The sequence below is a fragment of the Clupea harengus genome, chromosome 17, assembly GCF_900700415.2.
Source record: "Clupea harengus chromosome 17, Ch_v2.0.2, whole genome shotgun sequence".
NCBI lineage: Eukaryota > Metazoa > Chordata > Actinopteri > Clupeiformes > Clupeidae > Clupea > Clupea harengus.
The window spans coordinates 24,131,498-24,143,187 of NC_045168.1; the positions used below are offsets into that span (position 1 = coordinate 24,131,498).

General features: G+C 40.6%; 1 protein-coding gene across 1 annotated transcript in view; it reads left to right on the forward strand.

Moving 5' to 3' along the window:
- The window catches only part of LOC105902693 (cadherin-7-like), a 65,918-nt gene that overhangs the window by 1,417 nt on the left and 52,811 nt on the right, over window positions 1–11,690 (forward strand). The window contains exon 2 of the mRNA XM_031583929.2: window positions 7,371–7,919. Within this exon, the coding sequence (XP_031439789.1) occupies window positions 7,653–7,919 (267 nt within the window). The 5' untranslated portion in view covers window positions 7,371–7,652. The remainder of the gene's footprint in view (window positions 1–7,370; window positions 7,920–11,690) is intronic.

The window sequence follows — 11,690 nt, forward strand, 5'->3', positions numbered from 1 at the left end:
CAAGAATTGTGTTGGAGTGAGGGTGATTATAGCTGTACCTTTCTCCCTCATTAGTTTATTGTGTCTTTGCATGTTTAATTAAGCTATTAGCGGCAACACTCTAAGAAGATTAGGCAATAATCTTGTCCATGGTCAGGAATGACGTTAACTATTAACCAACATCTGTCTGAATGTGGAACAAAGCAGACGCAGAATTCAAATGAAAGATAGATCATAGATGGTGATACTGATCAGAAAATGTACCACTCTTGGAACTCTCCCTCTTAAGTCTCACTTGTGACATAAAATATTACAATTATAGCTTATTGTTTTGTAGAGATGGCATTTGTAAGGGCCTTCCACTTTCAGATGTTGTTTATTGATCCTGTCCAGTGGATATAGTGCAGAACGGGTCTATGTTAAAATGTACTTATTCACTAGTTGCAGTATGTGCAGTATCTTTCTTTGGAGGTTTAAAGACCTTGACTACATTTAAGACTGATGCATTCTACATTGACACCTCTGTTATCTATTTACTGATTTTAATGAAATGCACGTTGGAAGACTGCCATGTCCAATCCATTGATGAGAACGAGTCATTATGGACAGGCAATGCCTAAATTCATTGGTTCATTGGTTTCTATTAAGTCTTGCTTGTTGGAGAATTTGCCGGAATGATGTGCTAAATGACCACTGGCAAATGAGCAATAGACTATTGAAGACTTGATTGTGACATTTCCAAGTAAACCTAAAGTTAAATTCTTAGGAAATTGTTCATTATTAAGGGCAGACAAGGAAAACCCCTTTTCTTTACGATTTGTGATGAGCCCGAGTTGATCTTGTGTGTGACTTGTTAAAGGTAGTATACATTTATCTGTCATTGAACAACCCAGGAAGCAACAAGTTAGTTAAAATAATTGTTAGAGTAATTGCTAGAATAAATGTTTGAGAGGCTGGAATCATCGTGTACCTCCTTTCTCTCTGAACAGGTGCGGCACACTGAGCCCAACAGTACTGTCCTGTATGTATGCGACTGGGACAGCCATTTTGAATATGTACCTTTGAATTCTGGTGGACTGATGTTCATTTTTAGTGGCTTTTTCTGGACTTCTTCCTGTGATGGAAATGGACTGAAATCCCTTGTTCTTTCCCATGTAAGCCCCGTGGACAGTGACTGATGGGAGACTGATAGAACAGGTGGTGTCAGGGTGACTTATATGCTGCCACAAAGTGACTAATGATACAAATGAGTCCCTCTTCCTCTGTCCTTAAAGAAGTATTTTATGTGATGTTTTCCATTGCCCTAAAATGCATTTGAATATGGCAGGGTTTGAAGCTGCAAGCTGAAGCTTAGCCTTTCTTGACTGTACATTTGTTTTGTTTGGTTATGGTCCCTCCTCACACTGTTTGCCTTCAGACTGTGAAATGAACAAGCTTGTTGAGGAGCACATGAAAGGGAGAAAATGAACCATCGGATGCTAAGCACCAGTAATCCCGTTGTGAAGCTGGCGAATGGGATTAGTGGTGTGAGAGGGATATGAGGAAGTGGCGGGGGGAAGAGTGATGTTGAGGGATTGGGGGTTTTTCTGGAGTGTATTACTCCTTTTCTTTGTATATTCAACTCTCATTTCTTTCTTTTTCCTTATATTTCTTCGTTTTTTTACCTCCCTCCCCAGCCAATTTTTCCCTTGAAAAAGGGCATCAGAACATATATTTCAGGACGCGTTTCAACTTCCATGAAGGACTCTTCTTAAAGGAAGTCTCTCTAAGCCTAGGCTCATTGGAAAGGGCATAACATTAATCATTCATTATTATGGTATTTGTTTTTCATAAAACACTAATTTACATCCAAAATCTTTCTTCAACTTAGCTGCTATTCTGCTGCTTTTGTGACTGAATTTACATTTGCTCAGAGAGAAATATTTCACAAACAACTCCACACAAAGACTTGTGTTTTACAAGGTTGTTGTAGTATATGAGGCCATTCTTGTTAGCCCAAAGAAGCCACAAGCCTGAACTCATTGGAGTGCAACTACACTACACATGTGATATGAGGCCGGTTGTGGTCAGAGGTCTGGATAAATGACCAAATAAGTGCCATGGTGCCTGGATGAGATGGAGCACTGGAGCACTTTCCTTTGACTGCCATGAAACCCATTGAATTCATTATGTTAATTATGGTCTTGTTTTAGTTGCCCTGCTTATCTAATGCTGATATACAGCATTTATTTTTACACTGAGAAACCAAATGTGTCAATAAAACCATTGGCATGTGGTTAACATCTTATTGACTAAGTCCAGCACAAGGCCAATAAAGCACTGGCTTTTGTATGTTTGACTTCCTTAAGAACGCACTGAGACAGAAACCCTGACCACAAACTGTTTCAGTGGCCTCTCAGTGCCCTGAAGCCAACCCTTCTCCGGTTTCTGCCCACATCATTACATGGCTGAGCCAAATCAGAAACTTTGTCTCCTATTTCTTCTTCTTCTGTCGCCTCCACACTTTGCCATTGAGTTCTTGGTCTTCGCTGAGGAGAAGGAGCGAGATAAAAGTCTGACCTTGAAAGTTTCCAGCAGGTCAATAAAACAGAGACACGACAAGTGGGAGCGACAGTCTTAAATATATTAAGAGGGCATGTGTGTCCTAAATACTAAGAGTTCTGGCCAGAGCGGTGGCAGGCAGGTTGACAAGGAAGGATTACATCCCCAGAGAAGTTCATGAGCACTGTAGCCCACAACATCGCCCCTCTCTCAGAGCACCCATTCAACCCCACTTGGAAATATTAATTACTGCCTGTTAATTGGCAGAATATGATCCATTTACGGTGTTAAAACAGAAGAAGAGCTCATACACATTTCAACAGGATGTGCTGTTTGCTGTTTACTGCTAAGCTCGGGGCAAGACATTCCAGAAAGACTTAGTTAGTGCTTGTATGTGTGGGTAGAGAGGGGTCACTTCGTGGCGAGGCAATTATCTCCACGGCCCAGGCACCTGCCAATATGTAGAGGAGTGAAAAACAGGCCAGAAAGGAAATAAATGAGAGCTGGGCCTCACTGAGCTTCCGCCAAGCCTGCTTCCAGAGATCTCTCTTAGGACTGTGAACTTTGAGTGCTCTTTCTCTAGCTGACTTCAATTGGCCTCTGGTCTGGTTCTTCATGTTATTTGCTAAGCTTTTCTTTAAGCATGGGCAAGAGACAGTAAATAAAAGGGAAGGGGTTTGATTAGACATTCTATCTCTTGATTTCAGTAAGCTCGTTTCTCTTATGAGTGACACTGGTGACATGTTTTTGTTAGATTTGATTGCATAGCAGTTTAAACTATTAATTCAATAAAATATTTAAACTAAACGCTAAATACTTAACAGAGACAGCAAGAGGAGATGCATGGTTGAGAATGCCTTGCAGAAGTTCTTCTTACCCTGTTGACTTACCTTGTCAATTCTAAATGGATTTACAGTAATACAAAATGCTGTTATTCATGTTAGTAAGAAAAGTGAGAGAAGAATGGAGTGAAACTAGGAAATGAAAATAGTACAAAAAAATATATGAAAAGACATAATAATATATATTTAGATATACGTGTAAAAGACTTGACACATCCAGTGAAGTTTAAGTGTTTATAGGACCTACAAAACAAACAAGCAACAAAAACAAATATTGTTTATTGCATTTGGAACATTTTGTAATATTTCATGTGGGTTTTTTCCCCCACCATGAACCTTTTAAAAACCTTTATTTTTTTACCTCGTCGTAGGCAAAAAGATGGTTTGCTTATTACTATTTCCCTTATTGGTCAAATGATGCAATATGTTTGAACCACCTTAGAAGGGATCTTGAGTCCATACACCAAGTTTTGTGTCATCAAAGAGTTGCTTAGATATGGTCTTTCTGTCAGCATAATGAATGGTATGATTTACAGATAAATTATCTTAAATACTTGCTGTATCAAACAAGGCTGACTGCTGTCAGTTTTTTATTGCACAAACGACTCACTGCAACACACGTGTTATATATGTAGGCAACACAGGACACACACACACACACGCAGGCCTGAGGTCGCCATGAATTCAGTGGAGGAAACCCCTTGTGCCTCTGCCTTTAACCCATCCCGGATCGTGCCTCCTTCCAGGATCCTCCAGGAGCAGTTTCTCAGCGCCCGGGGACCAATTGAACCGTCCGTCTCGGTCAGGGACGGACAGGAGTGTTCTGTTCTTTTTGCATGTTTTTCTGTTGGGGTTCTTAGTGGAGGAAACACCTTGTGAACACGGGGAGAATATGCAAACTCCACACAGAAAGGCCCGGGAGATAGCCCACCTGAGCACTGAAGGTCTGGGGAGGACCTGCCCCCCCAGAGCCAACAGCGCCCCATGTCTGCAAGCACATGAGCCACCGTGCCACTTGATTTATTTACCTTAAAGGCTTGCCTTATATTTACATTACCATAAGACAGTGGTTCCCAAACTTTTTACAGTCCCGTACCCCTTCAAACATTCAATCTCCAGCTACGTACCGCCCCCCGTTCAAGAAAAAACTAAATCCGTTTTATTCCGTTTCGTCTCATTTTGTTCACCCTGAGGTAGATTGATGGCTTAAAATGAGTGAATAATATGTGCCACAAGTGACCCAAACCTTCGAAGGTTGTTGTTTTTTAATTAATGCTTGTTCATCGTTGCGATCGTTGTTGTGTTTATTAGAAAGAAATACAGCCTTGTAGGGCAAAATTACAGGCGAATTTGGGCGATTTTGATGCACAAAATGATGTTTCCGTCTGAAAGTTGCAATTCTGTTTCAAAGGGTACATTCCGTGAATTCCGTCCGTTTTCCGTTATGGCGGAAATGTTCTCCCCGCGTACCCCCTGAACCACTTTGCGTACCCCTGGTACCCCAGTTTGGGAACCGAGGCCATAAGACATGTCAGATTGCATACAGCAGGTTTTTCAGGACAGTATTGATCATGATGACGTAGAAGTCTCAAAAATGATACAATGGTGTTATAGAGTTAAGTAAACCAAACATGCCATATACCAAGAGGGTGCATTTACGCTAATATTGGTAAAACCGATATGAGGAGGTTAATACCAATATGGCGAAAGTAGCGAAAGATTGAATTTTAATTTGCCTTAAAGTAACCATTTCATTGAGCAAGCCAAATTTACAAATTTTTGCTTAAGCAGTTCTTGAGATATTTGTCAGAACCCCCTGTGGACGAAACATCAAACATTATTCACTAGGTGGCGCTACTTCACAAGTGATTCAAACATTATTCACTAGGTGGCGCTACTCCACAAGTGATTCAAACATTATTCACTAGGTGGCGCTACTTCACAAGTGATTCAAACATTATTCATTAGGTGGCGCTACTTCACAAGTGATTCAAACATTATTCACTAGGTGGCGCTACTTCACATCATGCACCTCCTAGAGGCCAACTTGCCATGAAAATGTTAGCATTTCAGGGGGCGCTAGCACAAAGGGGCATGCCCAGCTAGGGACACAAACCCTATATTCCATATCAGCCATGTTGGGCTACAATCATGCCAAGTTTCATGTGGTTTGGTGAAGTTTAAGTATATGATATCGTCGCCCCAAAAATTTGTGAGAAAAAAATTGGAAAAAAAAAACCTTTAAAAAACACGGCAGAGCAGCGGCAGTCATAATGTATACTAGGATCAAAATGTGTCTATATTGTTATTTACATTCATCATCATCCTTTACGCCTATGTGGCTTGTAGGGCAAACATTGTCATTTACATTGTCAATTACAATCAATATACTGCTGCACATTTTTTTAAGTCTGAATTTCTTTTTCTGTAGTTACTAAGGATTGCTAAAATGTATTAAATGTGTCCAGGTTGCACAATATTTGACTGAGCTCTGTTTTATATCTTTTGACATTTATTCCACTTTAGCTTTTTTTTCAAAGGAAAGGAGTCATTTCAACAAATCATGAAACATACATGTCATTGACAATAGAGTATAATCTAGTACAATTCAGTAATGGCAACAAGAAGCAGGGGGGAAAAACATACCGATAATTAGTTTATTTTTTCTGTGTATGAATTCTTTCTTGAAAACACATCTACTTTAGATCTTAGGTACCTGTAGTCTTAGGTAACGTAATGAACTTGCTTTTTGTGCTGAACAACAAATATCTTCTCACTCAAAATTTCTCCTGAGAAGTGTTACACTTTGTATTTCCTATATATGTCATTTGTCATAGGGCTTGGTGAGATGAAGAGACCATTGAATTGTAGTCAATGGTGTTAAAGTCAGTTGCCAAAGCAGTGATGTGGCCTGTGACCTCCTCAGTATGTGTTTCATGGTGGTGTGTTTCATGGTGGTGTGTTTCATGGTGGCGTGTTCAGTGTGTGTTTCATGGTGGTGTGTGTGTTTCATGGTGGCGTGTTCAGTATGTGTTTCATGGTGGTGTGTTCAGTGTGTGTTCAGTGTGTGTGTTCAGTGTGTGTTTCATGGTGGTGTGTGTGTTTCATGGTGGCGTGTTCAGTATGTGTTTCATGGTGGTGTGTGTGTTTCATGGTGGCGTGTTCAGTGTGTGTTTCATGGTAGTGTGTTGTGGAGGTGGCGACAGTGCAGCCAACACTGGAGCACACTAACAGATGTCAAGGGAGAACGAGTCCGTCATGATGCTGACAGCTCAGATTTATTTATAATCCCATGGACTTGGGCACACACACACACACACACACACACACACACAGATACACACACACACACACACACACACACACACACACACACACACACACACACACACACACACACACACACACACACACACACACACACACACACGGGATCATGTGCCGTGTTACTCTTGAGTGAAAAACCTTGCCACCATTCCTCTCTGCTCCTCAACAAGGTGAGAGAATGTGACACAGCTAATGACCTTGGCAAGGTAATTCTCAGGTAATGGGGGTATTGAGGCACTGAAACAGCTGAACGTCTCTCAATTGGTATTCCAAACACCTGTGCCCTGCACCATTTTTATGTAACACAAATCACTTTGCCTGTGCTGTGTACACTGAGAAGGTGGTTCATTCTCGCTTATGCTTATTAACACTTAACCTCAATCAATTGTGTGATGTGAAAGTCAGGGAGCGATGGTGTGTGTATATACCTGAAGGACACTGTTCTGACTGTATTTACCACGCCTACTGTCTGTTCATTCACGGGCCTCATCAGTAGTAGGAAAGGCCATTATCATTGCATCAGCAGGCATATTACTTGCTGTATAAAGTGACTGCGGTCACCGTGGCAATTTTGCTGATGGCAGTCCCCTGCCCCCCCCCCCCCCCCCCCCCCCCCCCCCCCCCCCCCATCCCCTTTCTCTGTCTCACACAGGCTGTCTTTCTGTGTCTCTGTTCTGATAGGTGCCAATTACTACACCCCTCTTGAGAAGAAGGAAGACTCTGTCATCAGGGGCCATTCCCTGTCTCAACACTCAATGACCGTCTTCTGTTCTCACAGCAAGCAATAGTTTCACTGCTGTCACCCACAATCAAACCCCAAGAGTGACAATTCCACGGCTCTCAGGTTTAGGCCATCTGAAGCAGTCACAGACTTATCAGCGCCTCTTTTCTTTCCCCTTCATTTTCTAAAGGAAGAGAGAGACAGTCAAACTCTTATTGAACTGCTCAGCTGTGGTGGTGATTATGGACCACCAGATGAGATTGTGTGGACCTGGTGTGTGCAGAGCTGTCTGGCTCCTGGCCGCACTGCTGCCCCTCGGGGACACTGGGTCCTGGGGTTTGACCTCTGGGTCTTGGGGTTTGACCTCTGATGCTGAGGCTCCTCAGGCAGGTCCACACGCAGACGGGGACTCTTTGGAGACACATCCCAGACACAAGAGAAGCTGGGTGTGGAATCAGTTCTTCGTTCTGGAGGAGTACACTGGCAACGATCCTCTTTATGTTGGAAAGGTAAGACGTGTTTTCTTCATGATTATGCAAAGGGTCTGTCTTGATTGGGTGTTGTACTCAGGTGAGACTGAGATAAATAAAAACTTAGATAAAACACTACACTCGGGGGAAAGTGTTTGCAAAAGGTGTGTGTATGATTTGAAGCAGGAGGTGAATAGAGACATTGAGGTGGCACTAGTGAACAAAGAGTACTGAACCAGTGGAACTGACAGAAGTCATTCCCTTGGTCAATCAGATGCTGTTAGCCTTTCACCATAGGCATGGTCAAACACAGGAGTATCATAATAATAACTGAAGACACTGAACCCCTAATTGCTCCTGATGTGCAGTGTGCCATCAGTGTAAATGTAAAAATGTGTATACATGTGTAAGTCGCTTTGGATAAAAGCGTCTGCTAAATGACTAAATGCAAATGCAAATGCAATAACACTTTCAAATGGATGCTAACCAGTCAGTACAAAATGTTACCACTAAACTGATCCATCAATGCCATGGCAAAAATATCTGGAAATATTTGAAAATATCTGCAGGTTAAAGATGGTAAGCAACCAAAACAGAAATTATATTGCTGTTCTTGATAAATTGCATTAAATGCAAGTGAAAGGTAAAGTACTGTTTTCAGTACAAGCATTTGCGGATTTTGCTATACAAACAAGAACATCTCCCTCAAGACAGTAAAGAATCGATATTAGCTAGCAAGAATTATAATGTTGTATTACAGTCGACATCAACATGTTTTCAGTAGTTATTCTGTGCACGCTAGGCCTACTTTAGTATTACATTTGCAACATTTTGTTAAACTGTCATTAACACTCGTGGAGATGTTCCATGCATTCATAATATGACCCAACCTACCTCCAGGACCTCCTCACCCCTCATTTCACATCAAGGACACTTAGGTCCGGAAACTCAAACCTCCTTGCAGTTCCCCGGACAAAATTGACTAAAATGGGAGATCGTGCCTTCTCCTCACTGGGGCCACGACTCTGGAACAAGCTACCGGAGAACATTAGGGCCTTAGATTCCCTCACTGCTTTTAAATCTCACCTCAAAACCCATTTATTTATCTCTGCCTTCATCTAAAGTCCTGGTCTTTGTTTTAGTTTCTTTTTTGTGTTGTTTTTAGAATGCATTGTTTTAATTGCTCTGTCCAAAATTACTCTGTTTTTAATACATATTATTCGATCTCATTATAATCTTATTAATTATTTTTAATTTATTTATTATATTTTTTGGTATATTATATTATCCTATTTTCTGCACTTCATTAGCACTTCTATTACTTTGTATTATTGTTTTTGTGACTGTGTTAAGCACCTTGAGATTTCTTTGCATTTTAAAATGTGCTATGCAAATAAAATCCATTATTAGTATTATTATTATAAATAAAATATAATTTTTACAGAGACACAAATTTCAACAGGTGGCAAAAATATCTTCTGACCTGTAGCTATATTGAATAAATCAGCTCAAGAATCTCAAGACATGTGAGTACCTCCAAAGGCTAGAGAAGATCTTCAACATAGTGAATATAGCGGTTGTATCTGTGTTGATTCAAACTGATGCCACATTCCAGAAATAATATAAAAACACATATGCCTAATAATATGTTTTCTGTCCCTATTGAGTCAGATGCCTCCCTCAGTTTCGTTCACGTTTCAGTAATTCCAGAGCTTCCCCCATCAACCCTCAGGGCAGAACTCACTCACTCACATCAAGAAGGAGCCAAGCAGTGGGAGAAAACAGGGCTGACCTTGGCCCTGGACTTTATCTTTATTGTAAATTTCAAACGGGTTAGTCCCAAAGCAGGCATAGTAACTATCTGGTGCTGTCGTTTCATACTTGAATATTAAAGGCAGTAGTGGCTGTAGAAATAATTAAGCCAGGAAAAAAAATAAACTACCACACAACCTGAGTGAAAGAAATGAACCTCAACTAAATCAGAGTTGACATGCCATTCATCCTTGTGAAGCACTCTGGCATTTCCTGAAGGGTAGGCACATTCTCAAATAGATCACTTGTGGAATCCTAAAAGCTTGCACCAATCACAGTCAGCCAGACGCTCTTTCTCAAACACCCAGCTCCAAGCCAACTTCATTCTTGGTCAATGATAATGATTGCACAAGTTCACTACACTTTAAGTTTAAATTATCAGCACTTACTTATTAAATGTTTGATACTGTTTAAGACATTGAGACATCAATGCATAACTTGTACACTGAAGAACAGTATATGAGGTCAAGAGCAAAACAATTTTTTTTGGTTAGAAATCCATTAGAAAGGTAAAGAATTTTTCCTGATCGTTGGATTTTTTTTCGTCCTGTAGCGGTTATACTAATTGTCCAGTATAGCATGGTCCTGTAGCGGTTATACTAATTGTCCAGTATAGCCTGGTCCTGTAGGTTATACTAATTGTCCAGTATAGCGTGGTCCTGTAGCGGTTATACTAATTGTCCAGTATAGCATGGTCCTGTAGCTGTTTACTAATTGTCCAGTATGCATGGTCCTGTAGCTGTTATACTAATTGTCCAGTATAGCATGTTTTCAAGCGATACTTTGATTGAGGTTAGTGCTCTGCAGCTTTTGCAGGCTTATCTTGTAAGATTATGGTGTAGGAAGCTAAGCAACCTGACAACTGATTATTGAAGCAGACCACAGTGGCAGTCAAATAAAGTAGCAGTTGCACTTGTTTTGAGTACAACACAGATTTAATGAATTTAGGATCTTACTTAGAGTGTATTTATTTTTGATTGACCTGTGACCAATCGGAGCTGACCTTTGTCTTGATTCATAATAATTATTAAATATTATTATTAATAATTAATATTATTAACTATTCTGCGGTCCACTCCTGGGTTTTAGTCAGTATTGATTCCACAGAATTTCAAAGAGATCATCTGGTGCTGAATAATTAATGTTAAGTCCTCAGACATTGTTCCAGCTTTTATATATCAGGGTTAGACCTACAAAGGATGATGCTGAGAGAGAGGCTGCAGGCTACAATCTTTTTTGGAATTCTGCAAAACTCAAAAGACCTCTGTGTTTTATCCAGAGACAAATTGATGCAGGATCGGCAATAAACAATATACTGTAGTACCCAGAAGAAGTAAGTGTTTCTGAAAGTAAAATTAAGGCAAAATAAATGGCACCCTGCCAACACAGAGAACCGAATGGGGAGGGGTTTATATAAGTCATTTATGTGGATGATTTCACAGGAGTCACAATGAGATTGGTCAGTTTACGCTTGTTCTAATCCTTGTCTAATATTTAATTCGTTTTTGAAGTGAGATAGACATGTGATTCCATATCACGTGATCAGTCAAAGTGCTTGAGTTCTGTATGTGCTGCTTCAGTTTCTTCAGTTGGTATCCGTCTCATTGGCCCTCTTACTGTGGTGGGTGTGGCACTCTACTCTGGCCACCGCCCACAGAAGGAATGGTTCATGGGTGTTGGAGTCCAATGGAAGGAAACGGAACATTGCTGGTTGTACAAATCATTCATGTTATGTAGCAGGTGGTGTGTTCATGTTGGTTTTCCAAAAGCGTAATACCCCATTGTAGCCGTGTAACACAATACTATCATTTAGAAAGTTTCCCTGGAATACTCCTATAATTCTTGATAGGCTTTCTTCATTGTACTTGGAAGTCTAAGATAGACCTATTACAAGCCTACAGAGGCATGTAGTTTAATTGTGTTGTCTTAATGTTGATAAGGTCCTCTGTTTAGGGAACCAGTGACATACAGACATGAGTCACCTCACTTCCACTGACT